At 43.1% G+C, this 19,191-nt stretch overlaps 1 protein-coding gene across 1 annotated transcript; it reads right to left on the reverse strand.

Moving 5' to 3' along the window:
• Positions 1–13,355: 13,355 nt before the first annotated feature.
• On the reverse strand, positions 13,356–19,191 carry GLUL (glutamate-ammonia ligase; the record flags this gene model as incomplete). Its single annotated transcript, NM_001266013.2, is given in 6 exon segments — positions 13,356–15,184; positions 15,817–16,016; positions 16,220–16,347; positions 16,711–16,857; positions 17,587–17,748; positions 19,009–19,191. Coding segments are annotated over 6 exon segments (1,122 nt in total). The 3' UTR covers positions 13,356–14,865.

Below are 19,191 nucleotides of genomic sequence, written 5' to 3' on the forward strand. Positions count from 1 at the left end.
CCACCTCAGCCTCCTGAGTAGCTGGGATGACAAACATGCACCACCATACCTGGCTATTTATTTATTTATTTATTAGACATGGGGTCTTGCTATGTTGCCCAGGCTGGTCTCAAACTCCTGGGCTCAAGGGATACTCCCACTTCAGCCTCCCAAAGTGCTGAAATTACAGACATGAGTTGCTGTGTCTGGCAGAAGAATATGGTTTCTAAGATAAAACTGTGTCATATCACAAAAAGTTAAGACAGAAAGGGATCCGTAACTCTTGTAACTAAAATAAACACACATTGTTGTCGCATTCATACAATGGTATACATAGGGAAGTTCTCACTGCCATCTCAATGATGAGCAGAAAGGACTCTGAGTCCTAGCTCCTAGCAAACTGTGGGGCTACACTACCTGGGATCAGATCCTGACTGCTTCTTACCAGTGTTTGGTCACTGGCAAGTCATTCAACCTTTAAGTACCTCAATTTTCTTCTCTATAAAATGAGGATAGTAAGGCCGAGCATGGTGGCTCATGCCTGTAATTCCAGCACTTTGGGAGGACAAGGCAGGTGGATCACTTGAGGTCAGGAGTCCGCGACCAGCCTGGCCAACATGGCAAAAACCCATCTCTACCAAAAATACAAAAATTAGCCCAGTGTGGTGGCAGGCACCTGTAATCCCAGCTACTCAGGAGGCTGAGGCAGGAGAATCACTTGAACCTGGGAGGCAGAAGTTGCAGTGAGCAGATATGGTGCCACTGCACTCAAGGGCAATAGAGTGGGACTCAGTCTCAAAAAAAAGCCAAAAAAACACCACAACTAATAATAATAATAAAATGGGGATAGTAATAGTAACACTACCTCATAGAGTTATTGTGCAGTTAAATGAGTGAACACAACTTAGCATGCAGCAACTACAATGCAGGGAAAAAAAAACAACATACTTTTTTTGGGTGTGGGGAGGGGGACGGGATCTCACTCCAATTGCCTAGGCTGGAGTACAGTGGCACAATTTTGCCTCACTGTAGCTTCAACCTCCTGGGTTCAGGTGATTGTGCCACCTCAGCCTCCCCAGTAGCTGGGACCACAGGTTCATGCCACCACGCCTGGATGATTTTTGTACCCACCTTGGCCTCCTAAAGTGCTGGGATTACAAGCGTGAAACACCATGCCCAGCCAACAATAGACTTTTACAGATAAAGTCTTTTATCATATAGATTTTTGTAGAGCTTATAATTTTTTAAAGCACAAGCTCAAAAGATAGAGGAATACAAGCAAATAGCTCAGATCCCTAAGAATTCATCCACTCCTTCAACAATATTTACTGATTATCTTCTAGGAACTTGGCTAGACACCAGGAGCAGATGCCAGTAACAGGTTAGAGGGTTCTGAATTTACACCCACACCATGTCACTTTATTTCATTTGTTTTAATCAAATTAAATCTGAAGCCAATAATGGTGGTGCTGAGACATGGCCTGATGGCTTTAGTAATAGCGTTAGAATCCCTACTCAGCCATTCCAAATAGATTTACAAACTAAGTAAAAATAGTGTCCCTGCTATGCAAAGGCAGCTCCCTGATATATCTTCTAGCTGCCCTCACACCCAAAGGGCTGCCCTGTGTCTCTCTTTTTAAAAATGAGGCTCTCACTTAACTCTGAGCCTTCACCCTGTCAGCCTGGCAGGAAATTCTGCAGTGTTGCTGGGGTCTCTATCCCTGCCCAGACTTGGAAATAAATTCAAGAGGATTATCTAGTGCCCAGAAAGCAAGGGAAAGGGGGCAAGTGGCTGCAGCTATGTGGTTAAAGGTCCTGTGGTCTCTTAGAAGCAGGTGGCCTGCTCAGTTCTTTGATCCAGCCTCTTCAGGTCCTATAGTCCATCCCATTTTCTAAAAAGTCCTCTCACCTTCCCAGCATCCCCTCATCTCCCACAAGCAATGTCAATGTCTTTTCTGTCTTGGGAAATATTTCCTTCAAGGATTCTCAGGGGTCTCTTGCTTGGGTAGCCCCTCTCCCATTCCCCATTAAGATTCAGCGTTTGAGCTTTCACTAGGGACTATTGGAGAGGTGGCCTTGCAGCAGCTTTGCCTTTCCACCCACTAACCCAATCCTCCCTTGAGGCAAAGAAGCAAAAATCCTGCTAATCTCTGATCCAGGGAGTGAGGCCTTCCAGGACTAGGGAAAAGGAGAAATACCTGCTAATGAGATCCCGGAACCATTCTCAGTAAATATGCAGAAATGTTCAGAACAGAAGTGCACTGTATACTGGGTGAATGTTGCCCACATTTCTTTTTCTTTTTTTTTTTTTTTTTGAGACCAAGTCTCACTCTGTCACCCAGGCTGGAATTCCATGGCACGATCTTGGCTCACTGCAGCCCCCTCCTCCTGGGTTCAAGTGATCCTCATGCCTCAGTCTCCTAAGTAGCTGGGACTACAGGCACACCACCACGCCCAGCTAATTTTTGTATTTTTTAGTAGAGTTGCGTTTTCACCATGTTACCCAGGCTGGTCTCGAGCTCCTGGGCTCAAGTGATCATCCACCTGCCTCAGCCCCCCAAAGTACTAGGATTACAGATGTGAGCCACTACGCCAGCCTACATTTCTTAAAATACAATTTTGATAATGAGATTGACAAGTTTTATAATACTGGTAAAATTATAGAAAACTTATTAGAGCAAAGTTTCAAGTGGTAATCAGAAACAAAAATTGTGATCATGATTAACAAATAGGCTAATGAAGAGAAAGTTATGACAACTCAGATTTTCTTTTTGTTTTTCAAATAGTGTCTCTAGACTAACAGATAAGGGCAATATTTTATTTTGACATAATGCATCAATTTCAGTAAGACATTTGAAAAAAACCTCTTATGAGCAAACTAAACAAGCTAAAACAATGAACTGGATAAAGGAAAGTTATATACATGGTATCTGGTGAACAATCACTACTCATAGAGCATTGATTCCCACCTGAAAGGAAGACTTTTGCAACAGAATGTTCTATTGACTTGTGCTCCCATTCAACTTTTTGTCATTTACTTGATTGAAGAATTTATAATAATGCAGTTAAATAATCTATCAGTAATTCAAAGAGAGAGAACCAAGGTAAATTCAGAAAGATCACAATGGCCTGGAAAAATTGTACCAAATTAGCAGGATGAAATTTAATGAGGATAAACTTTAGATCTACTACTTTAGTGCAAGTAGATAGATGCTGGGTTTAAGAGCAATGTATCCTTTCTTTCAGGATTTTAATAGGACTGGAAAGGAACAGGTGTGATAAGACTTCCAATAAGTCAGTGACATTTTTATGTTAATTAGAAATTTGGAGTCTTCTGAATAGGCATCTGCTTCTGATGCCTATTCAGAAAAGACTCTGTCTCAACAACAACAAAAAAGACCTTTCACCAGCCAGCTCAGCTCTCATTCCTCTGGATATTTTTTGGATTATCAATCCAGAGAATAGTTCTCTAAGACTGGTCTTACAGGTGTAGCTTCTGAATAGAATCTGCTTAGCCTTAGAGAACTTGCCTTTTAAAGAACTGAGTTGACAATCCGGAGAATATCTGGAGGAATGAGAGCTGAATTGGCTGGTGAAAGATCTTTTTTATTGAGACAGGGTCTCACTCTGTCACCCAGGCTGGTGTAATCAGGGCTCGCTGCAACCTCAATCTCCTGGGCTCAAGCAATCCTCCCACCTCAGCTTCCGAGTGGCTGAGACTACAGGTGTGCACTGCCTCACCTGGTTAATTTTTTTTTTTTTAATGGAGATGAGGTCTTACTATGTTGCTCAGGCTGGTCTCCTTCTGCTTTAGTCTCCCAAAATGCTGGGATTACAAGCATGAGCCACTGTTCCCAGTGAAGGAGAAAGATCTTGAAGTCATGATGAAACAGAAGTAACTGAGAATGTTTAATCTGAAAAAACAAAAAGGACTCAATGGAGATGTGAGTCCTGTCTTCAACTCTCTCAAGGATTGTGATGTGAAAGAAGCATAAGCCTGGGTCTGTATACTTTCAGAGGGGAAAATAAGGACAAAGGCAAATGCCACATAGAGACACATATGACCTCATCATAAAGAAAATCATAAAGCAGTTCATAAATGGAAAGGGCTTCCTTACTACATAGTGACCTCCCTGCCTTGGAGGGTTTGAACATATATTGGATGACCACCTAATAGTGCAGCACTGTACAGCAAAAGATTCTTACAAAAGATTCCTAAACGAACAGAGTGACCTGGAGACAAGGGATTCTTAACCCAATCCCTGGTTGAGCTTCAGGGAGACTTTAAACTCACTGAAATTATATTTAAAGCATATTTTCGAGACAGAATATTCGTGACTGTTTTATGTCTTAACCAGAGTATCAAAGAGGAGAATAACCCAAAATAAGTTTAGGGTGACTGACCTAGCATGATTTTCAATTCTGAGATTCTAGGATTAAAATTTATACACCATTCCGGGCACAGTGGCTCACGCCTGTAATCCCAACACTTTGGGAGGCTGAGGCGGGTGGATCACCTGAGGTCAGGAGTTTGAGACCAGCCTGACCAATGTGGTGAAATCCCATCTCTACTAAAAATACAAAAATTAGCCAGGTGTGGTGGCAGGCACCTGTAATCCCAGCTACTCAGGAGGCTGAGGCAGGAGAATCGCTTGAACCCGGGAAGTGGAGGTTGCAGTGAGCCGAGATCGTGCCACTGCACTCCAGCCTGGGTAACAGAGTGAGACTCTGCCTCAAAAAAAAAAAAAAAAAAAAAGGAAATGCTCCCAAATCTGGGTGAGTTAGTCTCAAGAGAGATCTGAAGTTTGATGCACATGGAACATCTAAGCCCTCTTCAGCTGATCCTCCTCATAGCCCAAAAAAGCCCAGAGGTGCCACGAAGAAGTATTTTCTTTTCATGCTGGGTTTCACCTGGCATGGCAGGCAGCATGTTGTTTTGCTTTTGCTATCATAAGCCGTGTTATGTAACTAACATCTTGAACAATGACGCTGAGCCAACTTAGAGGTCACAGCAGAAGGGGAGGGGAATGGGGAGGAGAACAAAGAAACAGAGAATTAGGAAGGAGAGAGAATGACCAGAGAAGTGGAAGGGAGAGAGAAAAAAAATGGAGGTGAGACTGGAGACAGTGAGACTATGTAATTTCTACTGCCGATTCATATGTTCCTGGGCTCTAGTGGACAGGATATGCTACCTGAAAAGTTCTTCTTCCCTCATTTTAGCTGGGCGTCAGGTCTTCAGCTCTCACTATTGAGGGGAGCTAGCTGAGTGCCAGCATCCTGCAGGAATCCCTATTGGAGGCAGCAGCTGCCTAGCATGGTGTGGCACTGATAGTTCTTGGTGGAAGGCAAACAGGCATGAATGACATTGCCTCCATCCACCCAGCCTTCATCACAACTCCATGCTGACTATATGAGTCTGGAGACTGGTGAATGGGGAAGCATGAAAGAGCCTGGAGACCTGAGGCCTTTCTCCTATTCTGTATTTCAGAAGAACATAACCCACTATTTAATGTTCCAAGCATATAAAAAATCTTCTTTTCCCACCAGTGCATGCTCAATGGAAATTGCATTGACTGTTGGTGCTCAAAGATGTTGGTGTGTTAATTTTTTTTTTTTTTTTTTGACAGAGTTTCGCTCTTATCGCCCAGGCTGGAGTGCAGTGGCGTGATCTCGGCTCACTGCAACCTCCACCTCCCAGGTTCAAGTGATTCTCCTGCCTCAACCTCCCAAGTAACTGGGATTACAGGCATGTGCCACCATGCCCGGCAAATTTTTGTATTTTTAGTAGAGATTAGGTTTCACCATGTTGGCCAGGCTGGTCTCAAACTCCTGACCTAAGGTGATCCACCTGCCTCCGCCTGCCAAAGTGCTGGGATTACAGGTGTGAGCTACCACACCCAGCCATTTTTTTTTTTTTTTTTTTTTTTTTTGAGACACAGTCTCACTCTGTTGCCCAGACTGGAGTACAGTGGTGGGATTACAGCTCAGCAAAGCCTCCATCCCCCAGGCTGAAGCCATCCTCCTGCCTCAGCTCCTAAGTAGCTGGGACTACCATACTCGGCCCATTTTTAATTTTTGTAGAGATGGGGTCTCACTATGTTGCCCAGGCTGGTCTCAAACTCCTGGGCTCAAGTGATCCTTTCACCCTGGCCTCCCAAAGTGCTGGGATTACAGACGTGAACTACCACACCCAGCCAAGAGGATATTATTAAAGGACTTATGATATTAAAGGAATCAAAGGAAACCAAAACCTTTCTCTCTAGGATAACACTTTAACTTTGACTGTTTTCTCAGGGCCAAACTGCTCATTGTGGAAGATTTAAAGATAGTTCCACAAATTCTTTGATACTTCTTCCTTTGATAATGGAGCTTTCCCTTCCCCTTGAATTGGACAAAACTTAGTGATTCACTTTTAGCAAATGAAGTATGGTAAATGCAATGGGATGTCCCTTCCAAGATTAGTTTATAAAGGAATTGTGGCTTCTCTCTTTCATTTTCTTCTTTGGATCACTCACTCGAAAAAGACATGGCATGGGCAGCACTATGAAGAGGCCCACATGGCAAGGAACTGAACCCAGTCAGCTCTTCAGAGACCGCAGCCCTCACAGTTTGACTGCAACCTGCTAAGAAACCTCAATGCAAGAGCACTCAGCTAAGTCACTCCCAGATTCCTGATGCTTGGAAACTGTATAAGATAATAGTTCTTATTTTAAGCTGCTACATTTTGGGGTAATTTGTTATGCAGCAATAGACAGTACACTCGTGATGCTTTTTAATGATATGTAAACTCTCAGGGATAGAGAGTGCTGGGCTGAGTTACCTGAGGATGATGGTTATATAAGTTTAGGACTCCTAAAGTACAGAAGCCAGAGCCCTGCAACATAGAGAAATGGTTCTTCCTAACCTGAAATAAATGTATGCTAAATCATTTTATGATTAAATATTCCTGTCACTACTAATATAAAATGCTGCCTCTTATGCCTCTCCCTACCCCTCCACAAAACCAAAATGCTGTGTTAAAATATGGCTGGGCATGGTGGCTCACGCCTGTAATCCCAGCACTTTGGGAGGCTGAGGTGGGCAGATCACCTGAGGTCAGGAGATCAAGACCAGCCTGGCCAACATGGTGAAAACCCATCTCTACTAAAAATGCAAAATTTAGCTGAGTGTGGTGGTGCACACCCGTAATCCCAGCTACTTGGGAAGCTAAGGCAGGAGAATCCCTTGAACCCAGGAGGCAGAGATTACAGTGAGCCGAGATCACAACACTGCACTCCAGCCTGGGCGACAGAGCAATACTCTGTCTCAAAACAAAACAAAACAAAACGACTTGTTCATCTTTTTCCAACTTCTCCAACATTGAATTCAGCTGTGAACCTTGATGACAAATAACCGATCATAAGTTGGAGGAGCTCTTTTACCCTCTAAGATGGCACATTTAACCAAAAACTGCTTAACTTCAGTGTTGGGTATGACAGTTCACAGCATAAAATTCCAAATTTGGAAGGAATTTTGGGGATGTCATAGATTATCTCAGGCTGATTTTGTAAAGAATGGTGTCAATTCCTGGAGTAGTGAATCATTTAATGACACAGATAATCTAAGTATATTCTCAACCATCCTCTTTCAAGAGAAGGGAAGAACCTGGAAACTCAGCAGCCTACAGGATATAGCATTTCAGATGACCACCCTAAAGGCCCTGCATTTGGCATCAGGGAAAGGAGGATATTTCTGAATTAAGTAATTTGGAATTTACTGCAGGAGTGAGGCAGCTCATATACAAACCATTAACACCTATGATTAATATTATGATTAATAGGCCTCACACCCCAGCCTTCTATCTACTTTCTTTAGCCAGTGACATAGTAGTGACCTTTCTCTGATAATGTAACTCAACAAACATTTATTGAAGGCTTCCTTGGCTAAGTGCTATGCCATAGAAGTATTTATATAAAAACGTTAATAGATTGGTAGTTTCTGGATCTTAGGCCCACCTAGGAATGAGGCTGGTGGTGGATTGTTTGAAGAGATGGATCCTCTCTTGCAAAGGAAGCTCTGGAAAATTGCATTCTCTTACTGTACTGTCTCTCTAAATTTAGTTAATTAGATCACAGGTTCCTTCCCAGAGTCCAGGCAAGTGTTCACTTCTTCCAAAGAATGAAAAAACGAATCCTTTTCCCTCTCCTCCTAAATGTGATACTGTATTTCATTCTGTAGCCTTATTTAAACAGTTACCAAAACAGCTCACAAAATCGTTTGAGAATAAACTGAGATACATAGCAATGGGCCCAGGAGTCCCCTTCCATTTGGTGCTGCCAGTGACAACCTTTAGCTATAAGAGGAGAGTCGTAAAGGAGACTTGACCATTCACTTGACCACCCCTCATTCATATGCTTTCCCCAACACACCAAAAATAGTGCCTATTTGACTCCCATTTCATTTGATTATTGATTTTTTCATATCTTAAATGCTGATTCAATTTAGTGTCAATAGAGGAGTAAAATAGAGTCACAGAGAAGGAGTTATTCTAAACCTTTATCAAAAGGCAAATGTAGAAAGGCACAGAGGATGCATTTAGTGACTGAGGGCCCACTGAGATTTACCTAATAGATCTGCTGACTATGCCGTATAGTGGAGGAGACAGGCTGCAATCTCAAGACAATGCAGGTAACTCAATCTGAAATCCATCCAAAAGAGGACAACTTGCTCAGGTACAAGGACCCTGAAAAGTAACTCATCAAATGACAATAGGAACTGTGTGGACACTCCCTCTGTAACATGGATTAGGATATCGCTCTCCTATATTAGAGGCGCTCCAGGCAGTGTACCATGCGCAAAGACTTATTGACAGTGGCTGACAACCTGCTGTCCATAAAGCATGGCAGAGTGGGTAATTAACTGGAAAGAGTTGGCAGTAGACCTTTAATAACAATTACACTTTCTACATTTTACCACTCCCCGTTCCTAGTGACAACTTGCTCATCTCAGCGAATTCTCTCGTGTACTGTTTCTGGAACATATATTCCTAAATTCCTGTCTCCTTTATAAGACGCTGTATCTTGAGCAAAAGGCATATGTATTGTGCTTGTATTGTGTATCTAATGTGTACATATATGCATATTCTCACAAATATGGTATACACTTATATTATGCATGTGTATGGACATATATCCACATATTGTAAAATGAAATCGCATTTTTTTTTTTTATATGGAGTCACACTCTGTTGCCTAGGTTGGAGTGCAGTGGTACAAGCTTGGTTCACTGCAACCTCTGGTTCTTGGGCTCAAGCGATTCTCCTGCCTCAGCCTGCCAAGTAGCTGGGATTACAGGTGCCCACCACCATGCCCAGCTAATTTTTGTATTTTTAGTAGAGATGGGGTTTCACCATGTTGGCCAGGCTGGTCTCAAACTCCTGACCTCAAGTGATCTGCCCACTTTGGCCTCCCACAGTGATGGGATTACAGGCTTGAGCCATGATGCCCAGCCTGAGTTACAATTTTTTTAAATGAATTGTTGGAGATCGAGCTAAACGCTATAAAATGGCAGGGCTCTAATCAGCTCAGATTGTTTACAGTAGAAATGTACCCGAAGTCTTTGGAGTTAAATGATGAACTGTCACTTTATTTATTTATTTTTGATATGGAGTCTCACTCTGTTGCCCAGGCTGGAGTGACATGGAGTGATCTTTGCTTATTGCAACCTCTGCCTCAGCCTCCTGAGTGGCCAGGATTACAGGCACCCACCACCACATCCTGCTATTTTTGGTATTTTTAGTAGAGACAAGGTTTCACCATGTTGGTCACGCTAGTCTCAAACTCCTGAACTCAGGTGATCCACCTGCCTTGGCCTCCCAAAGTGCTGGGATTACAGGCTTGAACCACCGCACCCAGCCTAAACTACCAGTTTACATCAGTTATAATTTTTTTTGGTTTTTTGAGACAGGGTCTCACTTTGTTGCCCAGGCTGGAGTGCAGTGGCACAACCATGGCTCACTGCAGCTTCAACCACCCGGGTTCAAGTAATCTTCCCATCTCAGCCTCCCAGATAACTATGACTTCATGTACATGCCACCATGTCCAGTTAATTTTTCAAAATTTTTGTAGGGATGGGGTTTTGTCACGTTGCCCAGGCTGGTTTCGAACTTCTGAGCCCAAGTGATCTACCTGCCTCAGCTTCTCAAAATGCTGGGATTACAGGCATGAGCCATCATGCCCGGCCTCAGTCATAACGTTTTTTTTTTTTTGAGATGGAGTTTCCCTCTTGTTGCCCAGGCTGGAGTACAATGGTGTGATCTTGGCTCACTGCAACCTCCGCCTTCCAGGTTCAAGCAATTCTCCTGCCTCAGTCTCCCAAGTAGTTGGGATTACAGGCATATGCCACCACGCCTGGCTCATTTTTTGTATTTAGTAGAGACAGGGTTTGTTTCACCATATTGGTCAGGCTGGTCTCGAACTCCTGACCTCAGGTGATCCGCCTGCCTCGGCATCTCAAGGTGCTGGGATTACAGGCATGAGCCACTGTGCCTGGCAGTTATAACTCTTAAAGCAACACGAGGCTCTTGGTAGCCTGATTACAACCAGAAATAATTATCACTATTTTCCACAGTACACTCCCACGAAGTTTTTAGTCCTGCCATAATGTTGGTAGTAAAAAGAATCAACATTTTCAACTTGTTTTTTGGGGTTTTGTTTTGTTTAGGCAAGGTCTCAATCTGTCACCCAGGCTGGAGTGCAGTGGTGCAATCACAGCTCACTGCAGCTTCAATTTCCTGGGCTCAAGTGATCCTCCCATCTTAGCCTCCTGATAGCTGAGACTGCAGGCGTGCAATTAAAAAAAAATTTTTTTTTGTAGAGACTGGACCTCACTATGTTGCCTAGGCTGGTCTCAAACTCCTGAGCTCAAGAGATCCTCCCGCTGCAGCCTCACAGAGTGTTGGGATCACAGGCGTAAGCCACTTCACCTGGCCTTGATTCTTTTTAAGTTCAATAAAAATGGAACTTTGTCTTCCTGTCATGGCCAGAGTGAAAATACAGTCAAATAATAAAGACCTCATAGAGTTAAAGCTCACAAAACTGATACTTAAAAATAATTTATTAAACAAGTATTGCAGGCACTACAACTGGTCTCAAGATACAGTGGTGAGCAAGAAAAACAGGATCTCTTGCTTTCATGAAGTTCAATTAGGAAGTCCTATTGAATGATGAGACATCTTTCTTTGGGGCAGCAAGTTACTTTCACTTAGTGGTAAAAGGGCCAAGAATAGTTCAGGAACTTCTCATCCACCTGTCTACCATTCTACACAGCAGCACAGATCTGGCTTTTTAAATGGCCCTAGGCCAGGCACGGTGGCTCACGCCTGTAATCCCAGTACTTTGGGAGGCGGAGGTAGGGGGGTCACATGAGGTCAGGAGTTCAAGACCAGCCTGGCCAACATGGTGGAACCCCATCTGTACTAAAAATACAAAAATTAGCCAGGCATGGTGGTGCCAAGTCCCAGCCACTTGGGAGGCTGAGGCAGGAGAATCGATTGAATCTGGGAGGCAGAGGTGGCAGTGAGCCAAGATTACGCCATACTGCACTCCAGCCTGGGCGAGAGTGAGATTGTCTCAAAAACAACAAAAGGCCCTATACAGCACCCATCCATGGAATTCTTTCAAATTCCCTATAGCTTGTGCTGTCACTTAGTTGTTATCTAGTACCTGGCAAGATGATATTAGGGGAACTCATGTTTAAGGAGTTCATGGAGACCTCCTTTTGTAAATACTGGCTTGATTCCTTAAGGTTGAAAATTTGGTCATTATTCTGTTTAATCTATTACTGATAAAAGTTATCACATAACCCAGTGTCTGCAAATGAACTATAAAAAACACCTTAGAAATACAAATGTATAATATAAATGTATACAAATATGGTATATGTTTACAAATATGGTATACATTTATATTATGCATGTGTATGGACATATATCTGCATATTGTAAAATGAGATAGAATTTTTTAGAAATACAAGGGGATTGCATTGTGACCTCTAGGTCAAAGTTAATTCTAGGTGAGAGGGGGGAGAAACAAATATGCTGGTTGTTTTCACCTAAATTCTGATCCTATGAACTTAAAATTCCTTCTCATGCAATCATTTTGTCAGGGAATTGATTACAATGAACGAAATCCAAAGTGCTCAGGTCACTGCCTCTTCAGTTTAGTGTTTACACTGTGTAGGAGACACCATCCAAGAGGCTGTAAGGGTGACTAAGCAAAGGGAAGACAACTTCTGTTGGGGAGGTGGAAGTAGAGATTCAATGGAAATAAGGGTATGCATCATTTAACAACAAAATCAAGAAAATGCTAAGGATGAAAGAGGGTACTCAACAATCATGCTGAAACAACAGGCATAAACTAGGACCATGCCAGCAAGCTAATAGGTAGATGACTCTACTTTGAATATTAAATCATACCAGGAGCCAACTTTCTTAAGAAAAACCATGGATATCTAGGATTACTTGACTAGTGTAAAATACAGTTGCCTAAAGAACTGTGTCATATCTAAATACTATCACAGGCCCCAGCTATCTCAAACTGATAAGAGTATTCTGCCTTTTAAAAACAATCATTATTGCCCACATTATTAGTAGTATTAATGTTGTTAATAATATTGCACGCCGTGTCGAATAACTGCTTTTTGCTAGGTATGTGCACAGCATCATGGAAGCTGGAGGGAGCTTTTACCCAGCCTCATGAGGAATGAATGAAGGTAGGAATTGGCCAGGATAAAGTGGAAGAACTTCCAGATACACGGACCAAGGTAGAGCAAGGGGCAAGGGCACGGGTGACAACACAGAGCTTTTGAGAATCACAAGCAGTCCACTGGTCTTCCTGCAAGGCAAGATACACCCAAGGACGAGCTCATGCCTAGGGCATGGCCAGCCTTGGAAGGCTTCAACCAGTGAAGCAGGGTAGCTAATATGTTACTTAAAAGAATCACTGACAACAGATAGTAGAAATTATAAAGCCAGTTAATCATACATTAAGTATTTTAGGCTATTAGGCCAGGAATGGTCAAAACAATGTTATGGTAAGCCAAAACCAAACTCAGGGGAGCACAGAATGGGGAGGAGTGGGGGTTGTACCCTGCTATAAAACTCTAGGCTAGGAAATGCCAAGATTGTGTGTTATTAAGTCTAGGTGAAAAACTTAATCCCAGTAGTCCCAAATACCCAAGCTAGAGAGGTACAGGAAAGGACTGGTCAGCAACATCACTCCAGTGTTTTAAAAACTCAGAGTATATAAACTTGAGCTTATTTTGCCTGTTTTAGGAAATAAAGGAATATAATGGTACATGGGGATTTGAAAGAACCACGAACACATCAGAGAGATCTTATGTTAGGTTGATTTATAAGTGCTCCTTTGGGCAGTTACACAGTTTGTTTACAATGAGGAGTTATTTGACTTTGAACATACTGTACATGCCAATTAGAAGTTGTCATGACAAGAGAAAACCATAGCTGGCCTGCCACAGCCAACATAAGAACCAGAAAACGGTAGATGAAATGAAGGAATAAAGGTGGGGTTTATTTCTTATTATAAAAGAAAAAAAATAATTCCTCAGCAGTCTTAACAAAGACATCAGGATACAAAATTACAAGTGTTTTGACTCCAGCCCTGTCCCCATCTCCTCCAAGAGCAGAGGTAGGAGACAGCTGAAGCAAACAAGCAATTCTGTAAAAATTACCTAGAAACCCTATAAATTTGATTAAAATCTAAACTTCTATAATTTTGCTTTTTAAAAAATTTAATATCAAAAGGCCTGCTTTAGTGACATGCTGTTCCTACCAGAAAATAACCCCAATACCCCCTCTGTCAGTAACATGCTCAAGTTGACCAGCCAACTCTTATCTCTAAACCCATGTGGACAAGTGTCTGTCTTTTAAACCAAAGCCACAGAGATCAAGTGACTGCTAGAAACGTGTTAACTAATCCAGTGCCCACCTTCTCCAGAGGGTGGGCAGGGCAGAAACCCAGAAGTGGTCATGAGGACCTAACCCCAGAGCACCATCTTTCTAAGCACCACCTCCCTCACTCCCTACTCAAAAGGAGATGCTTGGTTTCTAATCCGGACTATTCGTCACAAATCTGGTGCCCCGTGACCTGGATGGTTTTTTCCTTTAGCAAAACACACATAATCCACAAAACCATACATATAATTTTTTGTCTTTACATTTAAATATAAAAATACTATTCTGCTTTGTGTGATAAATCAAGGACCAAGCAACATGAACCTTTTCTTCTTTCAAGGTAGGGATATCCATCAGTTTATGCTGAGCTTCGTGTTCAGAGCAGGGCATTTAGTCCCAAGCCAGGCTAGTCCCACAAGCAAGAGACCAAAGCCATTCTCTCTGATTCCCAACCCCTACCTTCTCTCCTAATTCCCACTTTTAATAGAAAAGTTGGTTATAACTTCTTAAGAAAAGTTTCCACCACAAGGGCAAGTCCTAACCTAACCAGAGGAAGTCAGGTCTTCCCCTTTCAGCTACCTCGAAGAAAAGTCCCCCTCCTGCAAACGTGTTCTGTCCGGATAGCTATGCCTATTGGACAGGTGCACCCCATTAAATGGAAGCAGTGGTTATGTTTCCCCACCCTCTTCCCCACTAATGCACTAAAAAGCTTCAGTGATAGGGAAAAAAAGGAGGGTAGGTGTGAAGAAATTAATAACTTGACCCATCTCTATCCCAGCCAAACAAAGAAAGCAAGATTAACTGGGCACAAGGAATGAGAAAAACGACCTTAATATTCCACCCTTTGAGTTACAATTGGGACAACTGGGACAGGGGGAAGAGTTGGAGTGGGATGAAGAACTAGGAGGGGCTTGACAGCTAGAAGTCTAGTCCACTTAGTTTTTGTACTGGAAGGGCTCATCGCCGGTTTCATTGAGAAGACACGTGCGGATGAGGGCTTCTGTCACCGAAAAGGGGTCACAGTTGGCAGAGGGGCGACGGTCTTCAAAGTAACCCTTCTTCTCCTGGCCAACAGTCCGGGGAATGCGTATGCTGGCGCTACGATTGGCTACACCAGCAGAAAAGTCGTTGATGTTGGAGGTTTCATGGAATCCAGTTAGGCGTCGGGCATTGTCCAGGCCTCCCTTGGGATCATAGGCGCGGATGTGGTACTGGTGCCGCTTGCTTAGTTTCTCAATGGCCTCCTCGATGTACCTAGAAGAAACAGAAAAGATGGCAGTCCAACCTTGTCTCCAGGTATGGAGCCAAGAATGAAGTGCACCAAAATATGATACCAGTGGTACAAACACTTCATGAAGGCAGTGGCTTCGTCTTCTTACCTGTGTGTCTCAGTGGTCAGAACAGTGCCCGACAAGCAGTAGAAAGTATTTGTTGAAAAGACCAATCATTTGAAACTTTCTCCCCCTCATAAGCATTAAGCTTATCCACATGCCTGTATTATTAACTAATTTAGTTCTAAAAGATTTTCAAATGCATGAATTTGTCAACTTTTCCCTGTCACGACATATATATGTCACAAATATATATTATATATCAATATGTTTATATAATGATATATGACTAATAATTATTTGTTATAATTTATATAATAATTATCACTGTGAATCAGAAGTATTACTTGGTATTTTTCAAATAGGAACAAAATGAGAATTTGAAGTCAAGTGTCAACAGCTAAGGTATGTCCAGACTGAGAAGTCAAGTTTACTTAACTCTGGTAAATATTTGCAAGTCATCCTGCAAAGGAGACTTTGCTGAGAGATTGATAAGTCTCTTCCCAAGTTTTCTGCCACAGGAGATTAAAGATGGCCCCAGCAGAAGGTACTCACTTCAGACCATTCTCCTCCCGCATGGCCTTGGTGCTGAAGTTGGTATGGCAGCCTGCACCATTCCAGTTCCCAGGAATGGGTTTAGGATCAAAGGTTGCTATCACTCCAAAGTCTTCACACACACGATGCAAGATGAAACGGGCCACCCAGAGATGATCTCCCATGCTGATTCCTTCACAAGGTCCAATTTGAAATTCCCACTAGAAACGAGAAGCTTGGCCATTAAAACAAAGCCAACTGCTCACTCCAACTCAGAAGCTCCTAAACCTGTTCTCTTCTCACCTCTACTCCAACCCATTCTTAGGTTTTGGGTTAGTGAGTGGTGTATCAGCAGCCCTTACTAGCAAAAGTCCTATATGCACCTACCTGCCCTTCATCATTGATGGACTGGAGCTATATTTACCTGGGCAGGCATGACCTCGGCATTAGTCCCCGCAATCTTGACTCCAGCATACAAGCAGGCCCGGTAATGGGCCTCCACGATGTCCCTGCCATAGGCTCTGTCTGCTCCCACACCACAGTAATATGGACCTACAAAAGCATCAAGACAAAACGCTAAGAGTCAAGAAATCCAGAGAATCCCAAAGTCAGAGAGATCAGAAGGCCCTTAAGCCTTGCCCTCTTGAATCACTATCCTTGCCTTCATCTGTAGGTACAGGGCAGGGGAGGGGCAACAGGGGAGTTCCTCTTCACCTGTGGGGCCAAAGCTTCCCCCTAAAACCTTACTTTATACATTTATATCCATTTTTGGACTTTGGTGATATGAGGGCTGTTTCGCCTTTACTGTATTATTTTGCTTCTTGATTCAGAAAGTCACTCCCATCCCTGGGAAGGGGCATTCTGGAACAGTTAAGACACTTCTGGGAATTTCACCTCTAACTCAAGAAGACTTACCCTGGGGCCCCGGGAAGCCGTTGGAAGGCCAACCAAAGGGGTGCCCATCTGTCCCCATGAGGGTATATTCCTGCTCCATGCCAAACCAGGGGTGCTGGTTGCTCACCATGTCCATTATCCGTTTACAGGTGTGCCTCAAATTGGTCTCTAGAAAAAAGAGTGAACAATATGCCATCAGGGATCTGATGCTGAATACCGATGCTGATGGGAGAACAGTCTTTGGATTCTATACAACTGAGGTGTGCACTATGGGCTGAAATGACCCAGTATAGGCCTTCTTGGGATCACTGAGTCACTGAGTCAGAAAAATGAGAGAAGCTATAACTGTACATCTGTAGGAAGACTCTGCAAGACTTCAGTTTTAACTAAACTCAGTTACAACCAAGTCACATGAGAATGGATTTAGAACAGGGCAACTTTCACCTTATCTGCATTCTGGCCACCTCCCAAGCACCAAATGCCAGGCACTTAACCCTCTATTCACAAGACAGCTGCTTCTGGTTGTTAGATTTATTCTTCATTTCTCAGGCACTTGGAGCCATTCTATAGTTTTTGAGAATCATTTGTCCATTGGTTTACATTTGTCCTGGCCTACATTCCAGGCAGGAGGGCTGTTACTGGGGACTCCAAGACCGGCAAACAGATCTGGACAAATCAAATGCTATTTTATGCTACCAACAGACAAGACCATAGAAAGATGGGCCATATTATCTCTTCCTCAAAGGAGAAGTTCAGGGAAGAGGCTCAATCACTCAGATTCTTAAAACAGTCATGAAATAGCCTAGTCTTCCCAATACTGATTGCAGAATGTCTCCTCCCTCACCTTCACAGCATTTACAGATTGAGGAGAGGAATCTATAGCTGTGCTATACATACCTGCAGGCCTTCGATTGTACTTGAAAACTTCACACAACACCAGCTTGTTCGGGTCCTTACGGAAGGGGTCCCGAAACATGGCAGCAGGCACGAGATACATGTCACTGTTGGAACCTTCAGACTGTAAAGTACTAGAGCCATCGAAATTCCACTCAGGCAACTCTGGGGCAAAAAGAGGGAAAATTACATTTAAAACGTACAGGAGCTTTCCAAGCAATGCAAATACAGCCAGCCCTTCACTCACCTTCCCATCTCTAAAGATCTCTTTTCCAGGAAGTTATTAAGGCATAAATGCCATCATTAATATGTATACCCTGGCACCTGTACCTGATCCTACAGCCCTTCCTATCTGAGTTCCAAGTAAGACCACTGTACCACTTCCTTAAATACATCAGACACTCCCTTCCCAAATGTCTTCCAGGAGACAAACTGAAGCATTCTGTTACCATTACCAGCCTATCAGTCACTTAAAATACTGAGATAGTGAAGGATTCTGATTCTTCCATTAGGCAATGTGTCGCTTCCTTCTTCTCATGCCCCCAGTGTATTCTGGCAAGTAATGTCCTTATTTTATAGATGAGGGAACAGACAATCCTAGAAAGATGACTTACTCAAGGATGTTCCCTTATTACCTATCCACCTTTCCCACTGTTTTAAAGACTGCTTTGTCTCTCTAGCTGACTGAGTTCTCTGAAGGCAGAGACCAGACTCTCACTTTGTATCTTCAGTGTCTGTGAACTATCTGCCACATAACAAGTACACAATATAGGCTTTGTATTATGATCATTCACTTATTCAAAAAGCTATCCTAAATTAGGTAGGAGGTGATACTTGGCCCCTTTCTGGAAGAGGGAAGACTATGGCTTGTTTTAGACTGAAAAATGAAGGTCACAACTATAATCTAACTGTAGCTCCTAGAGGGATAAGCAATTAAGACAGTTTAAGAATTTCCAAAAGTGCCATCAACTAAAAATCAGTCCTATTTGAAAACCATTTTAGAGCATTTGCTTCACATCTAGAAGCCCAGTGATGTGAGTATTAAGCACAGTTTTCTAAGAGTTTGTAAACTAGATGGCATTCTCAGGTTAGAGCAGTGGTTTTCTGAGGGTGCCTTAGAGTCAGGTAAGTGGGGATGCCCAGGTCGGCAGTCTCTAAGCCCCATGCCAACTCTCCATAAACCAGACGTAGTTTTTCTTCAATACACTGGCCTACATGCACAATTCCATTTAAATAAAGGGTTCCATTGTTGCTCTGCTTTGAGGCAGTGTAGGAGCTTAATGTTGACTGAATGAAGTCTGGAAAGCCCTGCCTTAGAAAAGCTTTACAAACAGAATAAAGAGGCCTAATCCAGAGGCTGAGTCAAAGGCCCACTCCTCTGCAGATCCCACCCAGCGTGTGCTCCACTCCACATTGCTGTCTCACCTTCCACACACTTGGGCTCACTGTCCAGGGTCCGGGTCTTGCAGCGCAGTCCTTCTCCAGTACCATCGATCCAGATATACATGGCCTGGACTTTCTCACCCTGAGGCAGGGACATGTACACCTGCTTGATGCCTTTATTTAAGTGGGAACTTGCTGAGGTGGTCATGGTGGAAGGTGTTCTGG

Source organism: Macaca mulatta, chromosome 1, assembly GCF_049350105.2.
Source record: "Macaca mulatta isolate MMU2019108-1 chromosome 1, T2T-MMU8v2.0, whole genome shotgun sequence".
NCBI classification, from domain to species: Eukaryota; Metazoa; Chordata; class Mammalia; order Primates; family Cercopithecidae; genus Macaca; species Macaca mulatta.